The sequence below is a fragment of the Nerophis ophidion genome, linkage group LG01, assembly GCF_033978795.1.
Source record: "Nerophis ophidion isolate RoL-2023_Sa linkage group LG01, RoL_Noph_v1.0, whole genome shotgun sequence".
Taxonomy (NCBI): Eukaryota; Metazoa; Chordata; class Actinopteri; order Syngnathiformes; family Syngnathidae; genus Nerophis; species Nerophis ophidion.
The window spans coordinates 39,649,450-39,669,340 of NC_084611.1; the positions used below are offsets into that span (position 1 = coordinate 39,649,450).

Genomic DNA, 19,891 nt, shown 5'->3' on the forward strand with positions numbered 1-19,891 from the left:
AGCATGCAAACAGCTATCAATGGTCAAGTAACAAAATATTTGACACTGCGGTATAGACCTGCAAAAGCTAGGATGGTAATATTAACATGCTAAAATGTTAATTATAACATGTGTCAAGTACTAAAATATATCACTCTGAGGTGTGTACCTAAAAAATGTATTTAACATGCTAACATTAGCATGCATCAAGTAACAAAATATGATTGAAGTGTATGCTTACAAAAGACCTGAAAAATTTGCAAAAAATGCTAGCATGCTAATTATAATATTTGACGCGAAGATGAACACCTGTAAAATTAGCAAAAAACAAAAAAAATTGGAAGCCTGCAAACAGCTATTAATGATCAAGTAACAAAATATTTGACACTGCGGTAAAGACCTGCAAAATTTTCCAAAAAGCTAGCATGCTAATATTAGCACCAGGATGACAGCCAAGGATGTCGTCGTGGTTTGTGCAGCCCTTTGAGGCATTTGTGATGAAGGGCTATATAAATAAACTTTGATTGATTGATTGATATGTCCTTCGCTATGTGGTAGGTTCCTGTGGACGTTATCTCCTTCTGTTGTTGACTATTTTTTTCATACGGTGTTGATGTGGAAATGGTTGCCTCTGCATTTTGTTGGTGTGGCACCGAATGGAGATGTTGACATGCGGAGTAAGCACTCTTCATTCTCTAGCAGATTACTTTTCAAATGATGCTACATATTAGCAGTAATGCTACTTTTTGTAGCAACGCTTTTGCCCCACACTTGACAAATTCCGGTTGTCTGTTCTACATATGCCCACTTGAAGCCAGACGATGCACCCCCTGGTGTTTTTCTTGAGAATTACTTCTTCCTTCATTTGTTACCAGATTCGCACCTTCTTTCTCTCGAATTACCACTCGCACCACAGCTAGCGTTACCCATGCTGCTACCTCTCTGCTCTGCGAGGGCGTATACGTATGTGACGTTTGTAAGAAGGTGCGCTTGTTTTATGTCTCTGTGAGAAGGAGACAACAAAGAGTAAGAACAGCCTGTAGTGTAATGCCAGCAGCTAAGAGCAACTGCTTGTGAGAACGTATACTCCAATATCATAATAAAGTCATTTTCTGAATCGCACAGAGACAAACCAGGGATATATCGAGTATGTCGATATATCGCCTAGCCCTAGTTGTGATACAGCAGCTTAGCACTTTTCTTGTTTCTAGACTGTAGCAAATTTTGAGAAAAATTAATTCCAGACAACCTATTGTGATGTATTATTTATTTATTACCAATATTTAACTCCTAATAGCATGCAGCATACCATGCACTGGTGTGACTTCTCCAGCACAATACTAGAGGTTAACTTTGACCTGGCAGTTTTTGAGTACAACGTGTTAATTCCAATCTCTGCCGGCCAGATTGAGTTTTATACAAACCCTGTTTCCATATGAGTTGGGAAATTGTGTTTGATGTAAATATAAACGGAATACAATGATTTGCAAATCCTTTTCAACCCATATTCAGTTGAATGCACTACAAAGACAAATAAATAAATAATGATAAATGGGTTGTACTTGTATAGTGCTTTTCTACCTTCAAGGTACTCAAAGCGCTTTGACACTACTTCCACTTTTAGCCATTCACACACACATTCACACGCTGATGGAGGGAGCTGCCATGCAAGGCGCTAACCAGCACCCATCAGGAGCAAGGATGAAGTGTCTTGTTCAGGACATAAGGGACGTGACGAGGTTGGTACTAGGTGGGGATTGAACCAGGGTCCCTCGGGTTGCGCACGGCCACTCTCCCACTGCGCCACGCCGTCCCAAGACAAGATATTTTATGTTCAAACTCATAAACTTTATCTTTTTTTGCAACTAATCATTCTCTTAGAATTTCATGGCTGCAACACGTGCCAAAGTAATTGAGAAAGGGCATGTTCACCACTGTGTTACATCACCTTTTCTTTTAAAAACACCCAATAAACGTTTGGGAACTGTGGAAACAAATTGTTGAAGCTTTGAAAGTGGAATTCTTTCCCATTCTTGTTTTATGTAGAGCTTCAGTCGTTCAACAATCCGGAGTCTCTTCATAATGCGCCACACATTTTCGATGGGAGACTGGTCTGGACTGCAGGCGGGCAGGAAAGTACTACGAAGCCACGCTGTTGTAACACTTGTCTTGCTGAAATAAGCAGGGGCGTCCATGATAACGTTCCTTGGATGGCAGCATATGTTGCTCCAAAACCTGTATGGACCTTTCAGCATTAATGGTGCCTTCACAGATGTGTAAGTTACCCATGCCCTGGGCACTAATACACCCCCATACCATCACAGATGCTGGCTTTTTTTAAATTTGCGCCTATAACAATCCGAATGGTTATTTTCCTCTTTGTTCTGGAGGACATCACGTCCTCTGTATCTAAATATAATTTGAAATGTGGACTCGTCAGACCACAGAACACCTTTCCACTTTGGATCAGTCCATCTTAGGGCCCAGTCAAGCCGGCGGCGTTTCAGGATATTGTTGATAAATGGGTTTGGCTTTGCATAGTAGAGTTTTAACTTGCATTTACAGATCTAGCGACCAACTGTGGTTTCTGACAGTGGTTTTATGAAATGTTCTTGAGCCCATGTGGTGATATCCTTTACACACTAATGTCGGTTTTTGATGCAGTACTGCCTGAGGGATCAAAAGTTCGTAATATCATTGCTTACTTGCAGTGATTTCTCCAGATTATCTGAACTTTTTGATGATTTTACGGACTGTAGATGGTAAAATCCCTAAATTCCTTGCAATAGCTCGTTGAGAAATATTGTTCTAAAACTTTTCGACAATTTGTTTACAAAGTGGTGACCCTCACCCCATCCTTGTTTGTGAATTACTTAGCATTTCATGGAAGCTGCTTTTATACCCAATCATGGCACCCACCTGTTCCCAATTAGCCTGCACACCTGTGGGATGTTCCATGTAAGTGTTTGATGAGTATTCCTCAACGTTCTCAGTATTTATTTGCCACCTTTCCCAACTTCTTTGTCACATGTTGCTGGCATCAAATTCTAAAGTTAATGATTATTTGCAACAACAACAAAAATGTTTATCAGTTTGAACATCAAATATGTTGTCTTTGTAGCATATTCAACTGAATATGGGTTGAAAATGATGTGCAAATCATTGTATTCCGTTTATATTGACATCTAACACAATTTCCCAACTCATATGGAAACGGGGTTTGTAGTTTAAGGGTTAGCATTCCTTATGTAGAGTGTACTCAAAATGCATTATCTTTCGTGGCAGCCTGAACCCATACAGCTACGATGAAGGCTGTCTGTCCAGTAGCCAAGATCACATCCCGCTGGCTGCGTTGCCCCTCTTGGCCACCTCAGCGCCACAATACCAGGAGGCCGTGTCCACCGTCATCATCAGAGCCAACCAGGTGTTTGCCGACTTCATCAAGTCTCTGGATGGGGCTACGTTCTCTGGCCAGGTTGGTTACTCGGCTTTAATAGTGCTGTTTTTTTGTTTGTTTTTTTCCCATTATTTTTTTTTCTGAAGCTATTACTGTTTTCTTCAGGTTTGCCTCATCGGGGACTGTGTAGGAGGAATATTAGGGTTTGATGCTCTGTGCAGCAGCAACCAGACAGTCAATGAAAGCCAGAACAGCAGCCGGAGGGGCAGTATCGTCAGTGTGCAGGTAGGGCTGGGCGATACGGCCTTTTATTAATATCTCAATATTTTTGGGATATGTCACGATACATGATATATATCTCGATATTTTAACTTAGCCTTGAATGAACACTTGATGCATATAATCACAGCAGTATGATGATTCTATGTGTCTACATTAAAACATTCTTCTTCATACTGCAGTACATGATGTCACTAAGATGACATCAAAACAACACTAAATTAAAGGCCTACTGAAACCCACTACTACCGACCACGCAGTCTGATAGTTTATATATCAATGATGAAATATTAACATTGCGACACATGCCATTACGGCCGGTTTAGTTTACTAAATTACAATTTTAAATTTCCCGCGGAGTTTCCTGTTGAAAACGTCGCGGAATGATGACGCGTGTTTGTGACGTTATTGGTTGGAGGGGACATATTAGCCCAGCACCACTCACGGCTAAAAGTCGTCTCTTTTCATTGCGCAATAACACAGTATTTTGGACATCTGTGTTGCTGAATCTTTTGCAATTTGTTCAATTAATAATGGAGAAGTCAAAGTACAAAGATGGAGGTGGGAAGCTTCAGCCTTTAGCCACACAAACACACGGTGTTTCCTTGTTTAAAATTCCCGGAGGTGAAGCTTTACTATGGATCAGAGCGGTCAAGCGAACATGGATCCCAACTACATGTCAACCGGCAGTTTTCGGTGAGAAAATTGTGGTAATAAGTCGCCTCTTACGGGAGATCAACGGAGCGTCTGTCCTGCTGCAGCTTCGTGACTTCCCTCAACACTTACCTCAACACACCCGTGGCCACACCCCCCCAACTATCAGGTACTATTTAACTCACTAAAACACTAGCAACACAATAGGCAGATAAGGGATTTCCCAGAATTATCCAAGTAACTGTGTCTAAAAACATCTGAATCGGTCTCACTGCAATTGCTTTTTTTTTCTTTGTAGTCCTTCCCTTTAAATTTCTTCATTCACAAAGCTGTCATCCTCGCTCAAATTAATGGGGAAATTGTCGCTTTTTCGGTCCGAATAGCTCTCGCTGCTGGAGACTCACATTATAAACAATGTGAAGATGTGAGGAGCCCTACAACCCGTGACGTCACGCGCACATCGTCTGCTACTTCCGGTACAGGCAAGGCTTTTTTATTTGCTTCCAGAAGTTGCGAACTTTATGGTCGATGTTCTCTACTAAATCCTTTTAGCAAAAATATGTCAATATCGCGAAATGATCAAATATGACACATAGAATGGACCTGCTATCCCCGTTTAAATAAGAACATCTCATTTCAGTAGGCCTTTAAAGTCCACTTTTTGTACAGAACGCCACTACAATAGTTTAAAACAAATCAAATGCACTTTTGTGCATGATGTCACACAAGATATTTCAATAACTGTCAAATAAAAATGATCTGCATAATAGGACATCAAATAGCAGTGCTGCTACTTTTTGTAGCAACGCTTTTGCCCCACAATTGTTCAACATAGTCCCGCGTGAAGCCAAACCACCGCCAGACGATGGACCCCGTGCTGTTTTTCTTGCGAATTAATCCTTCCTTCATTTCTTACCAGATTGGCCCCTTCTCTCTCTCGTATTACCACTTGCAACGCACCGTTACCCATGTAGCTACCTCTCTGCTCAGGGAGGGCGTGTGACGTTGCACGTATGACGTATGTAAGAAGGTGCGCTTGTTTTACGTCTCTGTGAGAAGGAGAGACAAGAAAGAGTGAGAAGAGCCTGTAGTGTAATGCCCGCAGCTAAAAGCAACTGCGTGAGAACGTATACTCCAATATCACGATTTTCTATATCGTACAGAGACAAACCCGCGATATATCGAGTATATCGATACATTGCCCAGCCCTATGTGCAGGTAACAAAAACCAAGCTTCTAGCAAAGCTTTTGAACTTTCCACATTCATACGTATCACTCCCGCAGGACCAGGACCTTCTCTCTCCAGGCACCATCATCAATTGCGGGCAGGGTTCCGCCTCACCAACCCTGGAGGGCAGCCGGCACCTGAGTCGCAGCAACATCGACATCCCTCGCACGATGCCAAGCGAGGACAAGAGACCACTGGCACGCAAGAGAAGTGACTCTTCTACCTACGAGCTGGACACCATAAAGCAACATCAGGCCTTCCTGTCCAGGTGCTCAGGGCAAATACTGTTCCTTAAATATTATGACAGTCTCTACCATGACTTTGTGTCGTCCTTCCAGCTTGCACTCCAGCGTCCTGCGGGGCGACGCGACCCCACGCAGGTCCAGCAGCAGCACCATGCTGGACGGGGCCATGCTGGGGAAGTTTGAATTTGAAGTGTCTGACTTTTTTCTCTTCGGCTCTCCGCTGGGCTTGGTGCTGGCTTTAAGGAAGACTGTCATCCCCATGCTGGATGGTAGGCCATTAACGTCACTTCTTTGTTACATACAAGTAGGGATGATGTTCGAAAACGGCTCTCCCGATTGTTCGATAAAAAAAGAACCGATTCCATGGATTCGAATCCCTCTTTGAGAACCGGTTCCCGTTATCAAAGCCACTATAACATATTTTTCGCGCACCGTATTAAGAGGTGCCTTGTCAGTTACGGGTGCTATTTCTGTATTTAACGCATACCGTATTTTTCGGATTATAAATCGCTCCGGAGTATACGTCGCACCGGCCGAAAATGCATAATAAAGAAGAAAAAAAACATATATACGTCGCACTGGAGTATAAGTCGCATTTTTGGGGAAATGTATTTGATAAAATCCAACACCAAGAATAGACATTTGAAAGGCAATTTAAAATAAATAAAGAATAGTAAACAACAGGCTGAATAAGTGTATGTTATATGACGCATAAATAACCAACTGAGAAGGTGCCTGGTATGTTAACGTAACATATTATGGTAAGAGTCATTCAAATAACTATAACATATAGAACATGCTATACGTTTACCAAACAATCTGTCACTCCTAATCGCTAAATCCCATGAAATCTTCTTCCTCAATGTCGCTTCTAAACAACTCTGCCAAATCCAAAGGTATGCGCCGCTTCCTCTTGTCGTTTTCTGCTGCATATTTCACTACGTCCAGCTTGTAATCTGCAGTACATGATTTCCCTTTTCGGTGCCATTTTTCCCCAGCCATTGTCAGTTTTTATAAGTTACCGCCAACGATGAAATGATCCATTTTAATAGCTACAGCAGTAGCATATACAACAGGGATGCCCATTACGTCGATCGCAAGCTACCGGTCGATCGTGGAGGGTGTGTCAGTCAATCGCAAACCAAGCATTAAAAAATGAACCTAAAAATTTGTGATCTTTATTACGACGTCACTTTCGTCACTTGATTGACATTCACGGCACCCGAGGGTCTTCTTAGATGACGCTGGCTGCTGTCAGATCATTATTAAAAAAACATGACCGAGAGGAGGGCGAGAAACACTTTTTATTTCAACACTCTAGCACTGTACCTGCTGTCAAAACCCTAAAGACAAACTGCACAGATGCTGTCTTCACAATAAAAGCTCTGCTTCATCCTGCCTGCGCTAACAAAATAAGAGTCTCAGAAAGCTAGCGTGCACAAGTTAACAAGCTACGGAGTCGGCTGTCGATGTATTTCTTGCAAAATGTATAAAAACGAGTATGGAAGCTGGACAAATAAGACGCCAAAAACTAACCACTTTCATGTGGTATTGTACAGAGAGGAGGACTTTTTTCTCCTCCATTCGAAAATGTGGACGTTATCAGCACTACTGTCCCATTCCAATCAAAGCAACTCATCAGAATCAGGTAATACACCAACTAATATTCTTGTCTTCATGAAACAAAAAAAATCTATATGTGTTAAACATGCTTGTGTTATCATTGAACACCTTTAAAGTGTTAACAAAAACGTCTCTTTCATAAGTAAGTAAATATAAATTATATATATGAATGAGGTAGTTTCCTTCGACTCGGTCAATTGAAAAGTAGCTCGCCTGCAGAAAAAGTGTGGGCACGCCTGATATAGCATATAGCAGTTAGCATTCTATGACCCACAATGCACTTCTGCCATGACGTGTATGTGACGATTGCTGACGTGTGTGTGACTATTGCTGACATTTTCTTCGTCTCTTCCGCGAATGAGATAAATTATATTATTTGATATTTTACGGTAATGTGTTAATAATTTCACGCATAAGTCGCTCTGAAGTATAAGTCACACCCCCGGCCAAACTATGAAAAAAACTGCGATTTATAGTCCGAAAAATACGGTAAATAAGGCGCAGCGTATTTTTGGGCGGAAGCATGGTTAAACACACGCTAGCTTCAAACATACGCTAGCATGCATGTTTTAAAAAGGCAGCAGGCGCAAAGCTGAATTGGGTGGTACTTTATTGAAGTATTTATTATTGTACTCACATTATTTTTTGATCAATCCTCATCCACAAATCCATCAAACGAGGCGGTATAGCTCGATAAATGTACAGATACGGGGATCGAACTTGGAACCCTCAAGTTACTGAGGGTTCCAGGTTCAATCCCCGCTTCCGTCATCCTCGTTACTGCCTTTGTGTCCTTGGACAAGACCCTTTACCCACCTGCTCCCAGTGCCACTCACACTGGTTTAAATGTAACTTAGATATTGGGTTTCACTATGTAAAGCGCTTTGAGTCAGACTATCTTTGAATCTCAGTAAAACTAAAATAATGCTATTTGGTAACAGTAGAAAAGAGCATCAGACACAAATACAAATAGACGGAGTAGATATTGAAAGGGTAAAAGAAACCAGATTTTTGGGAGTATTAATAGATGATAAAATGAACTGGAAATTTCATATACAAAACATACAACATAAAGTGGCAAAAAACATTTCAATACTGAATACAGCAAAACACGTCCTAGGCCAAAAACCCCTTTATATTCTCTATTGCTCGCTAGTGTTACCATATCTGAGTTATTGTGCAGAAATATGGGGAAACAACTACAAATGTGCGCTACATTAGTTAACTGTGTTACAAAAAATATCAATTAGAATAATACATAATGTTGGATATAGAGAACATACAAACCCTTTATTTATTGAGTCAAAAATATTAAAGCTCGATGATTTAGTAAAATTGCAAACAACTAAAATGATGTACAAAGCAAATTATAACCTGCTACCAAAGAATGTACAACAATTCTTCTCAACTAAAGAGGAGAAATATAACCTTAGAGGAAAATCTAATTTAAAACATTTTTATGCACATACAACACTTAAAAGTTTCAGCATATCAGTATGTGGAATTAAATTATGGAATGGATTAAGTGAAGAAGTTAAACATTGTACTGATATGATCCAGTTCAAGAGGCTTTTCAAATTAAAAGTGCTTACAGAGTACAAAGAAGAAGAAATATGAGAAACACTTTTAACCTTATTGAAAATAAGATATTCTTCATCTCAGTATGTTGGTAATGATTGAATTAATTAATTACATGTTACAGAACTGTTGTATTACTCATTCACGGATGTCATTTTGCTATTTTGCTGTAAGGAGGGTCAGTAGATGAATATATATATTTGTGGGCGCTCTGACGTGGGAAAGGGGTAGGATTAAATAAGCTTTGCTTCTTCCTACTCCTTTTCGGACATGATGTGATGTGAGGGATATGAAATTGTCTGATGTATTGTGTTGTAAATGTGTTCATGTTCAAAATAAACTAAGAAAAGAAAGAAAAAGTCACTAGAGAAAAGCGCTATACAAATATAATTCACTTCACTTCGCTTCAAAGTCCTCATCTTCTGTGTCGACATGAACAGCGGGGCAAGTTCTCCAAACACGCCAGATTCCCTCTCCTCATTTTCAAAGTCAGTCGCGTCGTCCATTAGCATAGCAAGCTAGCACAACAGTAAAAGCCGACTTCTCTTGCCTCGTTGTGCGTATCGATTCGATATCGTGTGCTTCACCAGGATGTCGAAAGTGAGCGACACCTCGTCCATGTTGGTGATGTGTTTGTCGGCATTTTTTAATTTATTTACAACTAGGGCTGGGCGATATATCGATGTATACGATATATCGCGGGTTTGTCTCTGTGCTATATAGAAAATGACTTTTAGCTGCGTGCATTCAGGCTCTTTTCACTCTTTATTGTCTCTCCTCACAGACAAGCAGGCGCACATTCTTACATTCGTCACGTCATAAGTCACATGCGTGTCCGCCCAGCACGTTAGCTGCTAACGTAGCCGTACGAGAGAAAGAAGGTGCGGATCTGGTCACAAATGAAGGAAGACTTAATTCCCAATAAAAACAGCAGGGTTTCGATCGTCTGATGGTGGTTCGGCTTCAAGTGGGAATGTGTCGAACAGACAACCGTAATTTGTCAAGTGTGGGGGGAAAAAGCGTTGCTATAAAAAGTAGCATTACTGTTAATATGTAGCATCATTTGAAAAGTCACTCGCTAGAGAATGGAGAATTTCAGAACCTTAATAACAAACCACATAATCCATCCATCCATTTTCTACCGCTTATTCACAAACCACATAATGAAAGACTAATACTTTTTGATTTCCTATTATGCAGCTCATTTTTATTGGACACATAAAATGTCTCCGACAATCTTGCACCTTATGTTTTGGAAATGACATGAATGTTTGTGCCATTGCTTAATAACTTTAATAAATACACTTTTGGTGAATTGACTTAGTTGTGATTTCCCTCTCTGCATGAAAGTTTAAAAGTAGCATATATTAATGCAGTATGAAGAATAATGTTTTAATGTAGACACATAGAATCATCATACTGCTGTGATTATATGCATCAAGTGTTCATTCAAGGCCAAGGCAAAATATCGTAATGTATATCGTATATCGGGATATGGCCTAAAAATATTGCGATATTAAAAAAAGGCAATATCGCCCAGCCCTATTTACAACACACATAACAGCACTAAATGCTCACGAGGGGCGAGCCTTGAGCGTCCTCTCTCACCTAAAACGTTTACCCTTTAACGTCCGCGTGCTGTCCTCAGTCACATCCGCTTTTCCTCTATATACACAGCGTGTCAGCCCAGTCATATAACATCTATGGCTTTTGGAACTCAGTGCACACACAACAACCTATCTGGATTCGATAAGGAATCGGTTTGATAAAGAGGATTCGATAATGGCATCGAACTCGATAATTTCTTAACGAACATCATCCTTATGTACAAGTTATAATTGTGCTTCTGAATGGTATTGGGGACGGCGTGGCGCAGCGGGAGAGTGGCCGTGCACAACCCGAGGGTCCCTGGTTCAATCAATCCCCACCTAGTACCAACCTCGTCACGTCCGTTGTGTCCTGAGCAAGACACTTCACCCTTGCTTCTGATAGGTGCTGGTTAGCGCCTTGCATGGCAGCTCCTTCCATCAGTGTGTGAATGTGTAAATGTGGAAGTATTGTCAAAGCACTTTGAGTACCTTGAAGGTAGAAAAGCGCTATACAAGTACAACCCATTTATCATTTATTTATTGTTAATACATAGGCTATAATTCTAGTGGTCTCAAGCCTTTTTTTCTTTGGGAAGCTACTTTAAAAAAAAAAAATCACAGAGAGCTACTTTATTGTTGTAACATTTATTTTGACCCAAAAAATCGGAGCAATCTCATTTTGCCAGAGCATGGACAAAATGTTGGTATCCACAAATTTTATTTTGGTTTTGAAATGTTTCTTCATCTGCATCTTATATTTCAGAATGCATTTACTTCTAGTGCTGAGTTTTTGTTTCACTATTTAAGCTATTTGGGGAAAAAAATAAATACTGTGTGTTTTATAATGATAATAAAAGTAGTAATACATTTGATTTAGGAACACTTTTCTGAAAACTAAAAGTAAAAGTGATGGATTATACAAAAATAAATACATTCAGAAAATATCAGCCAATAAGTTAAAAAGAGAAAACAACTAAGCATTGAATACATTAAAAGCATTAAAGATTAAAAGTCTGTATAAAAAGGTGGGTTTTGGCATTGTATGAATGGCATTATTTGAATTGCACTTTATTTGGGAAGCAGATCTGCACTCAAACAGTGCGTTTTTTTGTCTTTATGCTATTTTCTGGTCATTTGTAATTAAATAGAGCCATTGTTTCTGAATTGAACAGTTACACAAGTACTAACAGTTTAAGCAAATATTATTTCACCTTTTGGTGAGCTACTTAAAATCTACTAGCTGGAGACCACTGCTATAATGCAAGGCATCACAAACACACGACTTCACAAAACTGCAACATCTAAGCAAGGCCATAAAATAATTTGAACTTTATTAGAGACACTTGCATATATTTAGTTCCGATACAAGAGCTATATCAACAATTCTGTATTGACAAAACAATAATAGTCAAAACGTGGACATTGATGTGGTTTGTTTTCCCGGAATGCAAAGGAACTGGACCGGACATGGCGTCAAGGTGAAGACATGTTTGATTAACCACTATGAAAAAAGTGCAAACACAAGGCGGGGAACAAACTTGGCTAGTAAAACAAAAAAAAACTAGCCCAAAGGCAGAACTACGGACATAAAAACTAAAGACACTAACTGTGGCATTTAACAAACAAAAACTTACTTGTGGTGATGTGAGCAGGGCTGCATGAACTATGACATGAAATAGGTATGAAACAGTACAGAGTACAATGACGCCAGGCCGGCTGCCTGGCAACTACAAGCTTAAATAATAGTTACATGATTATTGACAGGTGCGTGAGTCCAAACAAATCAGGTGCGTGAGTCCAAGTGAATCAGGTGAACTAATTGGCCGTCATGGTAACCAGGGGTGGTGGTTCCTCTCTTTAAGAAGGGGAACCGGAGGGTGTGTTCCAACTATCGTGGGATCACACTCCTCAGCCTTCCCGATAAGGTCTATTCAGGTGTACTGGAGAGGAGGCTACGCTGGATAGTCGAACCTCGGATTCAGGAGGAACAGTGTGGTTTTCGTCCTGGTCGTGGAACTGTGGACCAGCTCTATACTCTCGGCAGGGTCCTTGAGGGTGCATGGGAGTTTGCCCAACCAGTCTACATGTGCTTTGTAGACTTGGAGAAGGCATCAGACCGTGTCCCTCGGGAAGTCCTGTGGGGAGTGCTCGGAGAATATGGGGTATCGGACTGTCTGATTGTGGTGATCCGTTCCCTGTACGATCAGTGTCAGAGCTTGGTCCGCATTGCCGGCAGTAAGTCGGACACGTTTCCAGTGAGGGTTGGACTCCGCCAAGGCTGTCCTTTGTCACCGATTCTGTTCATAACTTTTATGGACAGAATTTCTAGGCGCAGTCAAGGCGTTGAGGGGATCCGGTTAGGTGGCTGCAGGATTAGGTCTTTGCTTTTTGCAGATGATGTGGTCCTGATGGCCTCTCACTGGATCGGTTCGCAGCCGAGTGTGAAGCGACTGGGATGAAAATCAGCACCTCCAAGTCCGAGTTCATGCTTCTCGCCTGGAAAAGGGTGGAGTGCCATCTCCGGGTTGGGGAGGCTACCCTGCCCCAAGAGGAGGAGTTCAAGTACCTATGAGTCTTGTTCACGAGTGAGGGAAGAGTGGATCATGAGATCGACAGGGGGATCGGTGCGGCGTCTTCAGTAATGCGGACGCTGTATCGCTCCGTTGTGGTGAAGAAGGAGCTGAGCCGAAAGGCAAAGCTCTCAATTTACCTGTCGATCTATGTTCCCATCCTCACCTATGGTCATGAGTTTTGGCTTATGACCGAAAGGACAAGATTACGGGTACAAGCGGCCGAAATGAGTTTCCTCCGCCGTGTGGCGGGGCTCTCCCTTAGAGATAGGGTGAGAAGCTCTGCCATCCGGGAGGAGCTCAAAGTAAAGCCGCTGCTCCTCCACATCGAGAGGAGCCAGATGAGGTGGTTCAGGCATCTGGTCAGGATGCCACCCGAACGCCTTCCTAGGGAGGTGTTTAGGGCACGTCTGACCGGTAGGACGCCACGGGGAAGACCCAGGAAACGTTGGGAAGACTATGTCTCCCGGCTGGCCTAAGAACGCCTCGGGATCCCCAGGGAAGAGCTGGACGAAGTGGCTGGGGAGAGGAGGGTCTGGGCTTCCCTGCTTAGGCTGCTGCCCCCGCGACCCAACCGCAGATAAGCGGAAGAAGATGGATGGATGGATGGTAACCAAAACAATGGAGCGTAGACAGGAACTCTCGTAAACAAGCTATCACAACATTCTGGTCGCTTTGGTGTAGAACACATTAAAGCCTTCTACAGAAAGCTAGGAGCAGTCAACAACAATTTCAAATTAGAAATGATCTCAGCTAACGAGGTGCTTAATAAATTGAGCGCGCTCCACCCAAACAAGGCCACCGGCCTTGACAATATCCCCTCCAGATTCCTCATGGACTCTGCCTCCACCATTGCCCCAATAATCACTCATATAATAAACCTCTCAATCAAACAAGGCCAAGTACCCAAGGATTTCAAGATAGCAAGAGTAACCCCCCTTTATAAAAAAGGAAGCAAATTAGAACCTGGTAACTACCGACCTGTTTCTATTCTCAGTTCCATTTCGAAAGTAATGGAGAAAATAGTTTATGAACAGGTTGATAGATACCTTGCTACTAATAAACTAATGTACAAATTCCAATCCGGCTTCAGAACTAACCACTCCACTGACACATGCCTTCTCTATCTGACCGACCACATCAAACATGAGGTGGACGCGGGCAAATACTGCGGCATGGTCATGCTGGACATTCAGAAGGCCGTTGACACCGTTAACCATGCTATACTGTTGGATAAGCTCCGAGCAATCGGATTCGACGAAACCTCATCAAGCTGGATGCAATCTTACTTGGAGGGGAGGAAACAGGTGGTAGAGGTGAACGGCACCATGTCCCCTCCCCTCTCAGTAAGCTGTGGAGTCCCCCAAGGCAGTATATTAGGACCTTTGCTGTTCCTAATATACGTGAATGACATGCCATCAGCATGCCACTGTGAATTGTTCCTGTTTGCGGATGACTCGGTCCTGCTGGTATCCGGCAAGGACAAGTCACAGGTGGAACAAATCCTCAGTGCTGAACTCCTCAATATTTGTACCTGGCTCGCTGACAACAAGCTATCCATACACTTAGGTAAAACGGAATCCATCCTATTTGGGTCCCATATCAAACTTAAGAAGGTCAGTGACTTCACTATAAAAGTGGGTGACATTGTTATCACCAGGAAGGATGAGATCACCTACCTAGGTTCCATTCTAGAGGCTAATCTTTCCTGTGATAAAATGGCAACCAAGGTGATCAAAAAGGTCAACCAAAGAACGAGATTCCTCTACAGAATCTCCTCTCTGGTCAACAAAAACACCTTGAGGATTCTAGCGGGAACTCTCATTCAACCCTTCTTAGATTACGCTTGCACCTCCTGGTACCCCAGCACCTCCAAAACCCTCAAATCTAGACTCCAAACATCCCAGAATAAGCTAATCCGGTTACTTTTAGACCTCCACCCCAGATCACACCTCAATCCAACCCACTTCTCCAAAGTGGGCTGGCTCAGGGTGGAGGACAGAGTAAAACAACTTGCACTGAGCCTAGTCTATAAAATCCGCTACACCTCCTTGATCCCGAAGTACATGTCAAACTACTTCCTTAACGTAAATGACCGCCATAACCACAACACCAGGGGGAGCTCCACAAACCACGTTAAACCCAGATTTCGATCTAACAAAGGTCTTAACTCATTCTCTTTCTATGCCACATCAATGTGGAATGCACTCCCAACAGGTATAAAAGTAAGTGCATCTCTATATTCCTTCAAAACCGCTCTAAAACAACACCTCCAGGCAACTTCAACACTTTACTAATACCCTCCTCCATTCACATCCCATCTCCCCGGATTATAAACAACTCAAATGTACTTCTAATGTATATACTTGTTCTTATGCTATCTGAACTCACTATGTTCTCTGCTGGCTGTACATATCCTACTAAATAAGACCTACACTGTTTCAATGTCCACATTTCTCTGTTGATGCAATTGTTGATGACTGAAGTTCTGATATCAACCAAAGCTCCTCATCCCACCCCCCGGATTGTAAATAATGTAAATAATTCAATGTACATACTATGATGATTAACTTGTGTGATGACTGTATTATGTTGATAGTATATATTTGTACCATGAATTGATTAACGTGGACCCCGACTTAAACAAGTTGAAAAACTTATTCGGGTGTTACCATTTAATGGTCAATTGTACGGAATATGTACTGTACTGTGCAATCTACTAATAAAAGTATCAATCAATCAATCAAAGAGTCTTAAAGCAACAGAACATAACTAAACAAAACGTGACCACAGAACATGACAATAATACAATGAGTCACATTATCACACGTAGGCTGTATAGTCTTTTATTTTAAACTGTTGCATTAAACAGTGTGAAATGTATCTTCTTTTTCAATTTTGACCAATTATCGACATTATTTACAAAGTTCAAACTTCCATATTCGAATGCATGAAAACATACATCGTGGTCGTCTATGAGCATACCTTTCTTGTTTAGTATTGAACTGTTGATTCATACTGAATATAAGTAATGTTGAGCTAAATAAACACTCCCGTCAAACGTGAGCATTATTATGGTCTTTTTTGTTTAAACGTATGAAATTGTTTAAACAGTTTTTGCATCCCGCATGTTCCTTTCTCATGTCTTCCATGTCTTTATGTCCCCCTCCCAGTGGCCCAGCTGCGTCCCGCCTGTCAGCAGGTCTACAACCTATTCCACCCTGCCGATCCTTCCGCCTCCCGCCTGGAGCCTCTTCTGGAGAGGAAGTTCCACCTGTTGCCTCCCTTCAACGTCCCCAAATACCAACGCTTTCCCCTGGGGGATGGGAATTCGGCTCTGCTGGGTGAGATCTTCTATGTGACGTACTCACTGTAGTAGATAAAAATAGCTTTGGTTAATAATATGCAATCAAGACCGCCAGTGTGGTTCTGACTTACACACACGCATAAACATAAATACGACACTTTCACATGTGAGTGGGTGTTGTCTTGTTTTTCCATCAACATGCACTAGAAATGTTTTTTGTTAATAATTAAAGCATTGTCTCGCAGGAAAAATGCAACATTTTTCTTGTTTGTGCTTCAGCGTCTCTCGTGAAGCATTCGACTCATACAGCTCTCCAACAGTGTTGTGTCCCTCACGAGAAGCACAATATTGCACTTCACCCACCACCATAATGCAAAAACAACCTAACATTAAGGAGTGGGACAGGAGGAGACAAACGTTAGCAACACTGGCATAGCTATGCAGGCTACATGCTAACATTACGCTCAGATTTGAACAGCAACATCATGCTAAATCAGCTTAAAACGAAATTGTCAAGACTTGCAGATTCCACCTCTGTAGCTCATTGACGGATATTTGGCAGAACTCTACTTTAGGATATGTAGCAAAGCCTGCTTTTTAATAAAATAAAATAAATGATTATGGATACCCCGGCTTCCTCCCACCTCCAAAAACATGCACATGGGGATAGGTTGATTGGCAACACTTGAGTGTGAATGTTGTCTGTCTATCTGTGTTGGCCCTGCAATGAGGTGGCGACTTGTCCAGGGTGTACCCATTCTTCCGCCCGATTGTAGCTGAGATAGGCTGCTGCAGCAGCCCCCGCGACCCCGAACGGGGCACGTAGTAGAAAATGGATGGATGGATGGATGGGCCTATGCATGGGTCAGAGTCATCTTGCTAGATGCAGGTCAAAGGTGGTATAATGTCCATGTAATTCAAAAGCCAGTGTTTGAGAGCACCTATTCTGTCAACAATTGAGTGAGATCATAATTTTTTTCTCCCATTTTAAACATGCTCTCAATGTTAGAATGTCATTATGAGTCACTTTTACATAATAGGGGACCTTATAACACCTCACAGGTAATGTAGCACAGTTGGTATATAATGCAAATGTAAAAATAGTTTATGCTCGGTCACCTCCATTATTAGTAAGGGTGTAACGGTACGTGTATTTGTATTGAACCTAGGGCTGGGCGATATATCGATATACTCGATATGTCGCAGGTTTGTGTCTGTCCGATATAGAAAATGACTATATCGTGATATTCGAGTATACATTGTCACGCAGTTGCTTTTAGCTGCGGACATTACACTACAGGCTCTTCCCACTCTTTCTTGTCTCTCCTTCTCACAGAGATGTAAACCAAGGGGGACCAGGTGCTGCCGGTAACTACAAGCTTTGTTAGATCGAATCTGGGTTTAACGTGGTTTGTTGAGCTCCCCCTGGTGTTGTGATTATGGCGGTCATTTACGTCAGTGGTTCTCGGGGGTACGCGTACCCCTGGGAGTACTTGAAGGTATGCCAAGCGGTACGTGAGATTTTTTTTTAAATATTCTAAAAATAGCAACTATTCCAAAAACCTTTATGAATATATATTTATTGAATAATACTTCAACAAAATATGAATGTAAGTTCATAAACTGTAAAAAGAAATGCAACAATGCAATATTCAGTGTTGACAGCTAGATTTTTTTGTGGACATGTTCCATAAATATTGATGTTAAAGATTTCTTTTTTTTGTGAAGAAATTTTTAGAATTAAGTTCATGAATCCAGATGTATCTCTATTACAATCCCCATAGAGGGCACTTTAAGTTGATGATTACTTCTATGTGTAGAAATCTTTATTTATAATTGAATCACTTGTTCATTTTTCAACAAGTTTTTAGTTATTTTTATATATTTTTTTCCAAATAGTTCAAGAAAGACCACAACAAATGAGCAATATTTTGCACTGTTATACAATTCAATAAATCAGAAACTGATGACATAGTGCTTTATTTTACTTCTTTATCTCTTTTTTTCAACCAAAAATGCTTTGCTCTGATTAGGGGGTACTTGAACTAAAAAAATGTTCACAGGGGGTACATCACTGAAAAAAGGTTGACAACCGCTGATTTACGTTATGGAAGTAGGATAAAGCCATCGTTTACAAATTTGGTGAATAAATAACCCAAAAATGTATATTTTGTTGTTTTCTTACTGTACCGAAAATGAACTGAACTGTGACCACTAAACCGAGGTACGTACCGAACCGAAATTTTTGTGTACCGTTACACCCTAATTATGAGGTGAACTTAAAGACCAAAAAACACTTAACAAGCATTTATTGAGTTCCACAGTACTTAATTTAATTTAAAAGGTGTCAGGTTTAAACATTAAGGTCAATAAATATAATGTTATAATATCTGAGCCTCTGCAGTTCAAAAATACAAGTGCTCCACTAAGAGCTGGACTTGCCTTTCTGTCTCATGTTCTTGCTTCATATGTTTTTGTGTCTTCCTTGTCCTCCTCTGACCTCCCTCTGTAGTGGAGACAGTCCAAAGCAACGCTCAGCTGCTACTTGATAGCGGGCCTCCTCTGTCGCTTCGCTGTCAGGAGACCATCAGTGAGACCTGCATCCCTGTGCCGGTGCTAAACTGGCAGGATGGCGGCCTCAGAGTCACACCCACCACTCTGGAGTGTGTGTAGCCTCTCCCGTCACCTGTCCCCCTCCCTCATTCTTGCTCGCTTACCACCTTCATGTGCGCTCATCTCATTAATTTTGTCCACTTCCATCAAATATAGGAATATGAAGATATTAATACTGTACATGCTGCGGTTGACACCTAAGTTTAAATAGCCACAGTCTTGTAGTTGCTGGGTTGCTGGGTACGTGGTCTACAAAAGCAGAAAATAATTGTTTATTAGCGCGGGGTCAAAAAATATCGGCATTAGCAAATCCACAAATGGCCGTAGCTGCATTTGAAATATCACGAGTGGTTAGCATACAGGGCTTTTAAATCTTTTTATGGACAATTTAGCTGTTGGTGTGTAACTCATGCGTGTTATGCTCACACTGCAAAAACTGAAATCTAAGTAAGATTAAATATCTCAAATAATGGTTGTATTTGCTTATTTTCTGTCTGATAAGATAATTCTACTCATTCAGCAGATTTTGTTTTAGAATGTTTTACTTGTTTTAAGGGTTTTGGTCCTAAATCAAGGGTGTCCAAAGTGTGGCCCGGGGGCCATTTGCGGCCCGCAGCTATTGTTTACCGGCCCGCCATACATTCTGGAAATGATATTGCAAAAAATTGTGAAAAATTTTACAAAAGTGTAATGATGTGAAATATAACGAGAAAAAGTTGCAATGTTGACCCAAAGCTGCCTTGCAGACTGTTTTTTTTTCTTTTGTCTTTATTTTTCTGTTTTTGCCACTGCTCAAAAAAAGACCAAAAAAAATCAACGCTATAATGAA

At 41.3% G+C, this 19,891-nt stretch overlaps 1 protein-coding gene across 6 annotated transcripts in view; it reads left to right on the plus strand.

Annotated features, from left to right (window-relative positions):
* The window catches only part of LOC133554076 (membrane-associated phosphatidylinositol transfer protein 2-like), a 183,902-nt gene that overhangs the window by 138,777 nt on the left and 25,234 nt on the right, over positions 1–19,891 (plus strand). For 3 of the 6 annotated variants that reach the window (XM_061902462.1, XM_061902486.1, XM_061902470.1), the window contains 6 exons: positions 3,265–3,454; positions 3,542–3,661; positions 5,594–5,805; positions 5,876–6,051; positions 16,316–16,486; positions 18,962–19,114. In XM_061902462.1, the coding sequence (XP_061758446.1) occupies positions 3,265–3,454; positions 3,542–3,661; positions 5,594–5,805; positions 5,876–6,051; positions 16,316–16,486; positions 18,962–19,114 (1,022 nt within the window). The remainder of the gene's footprint in view (positions 1–3,264; positions 3,455–3,541; positions 3,662–5,593; positions 5,806–5,875; positions 6,052–16,315; positions 16,487–18,961; positions 19,115–19,891) is intronic. The other 3 variants (XM_061902478.1, XM_061902504.1, XM_061902494.1) reach the window with 1 other exon arrangement.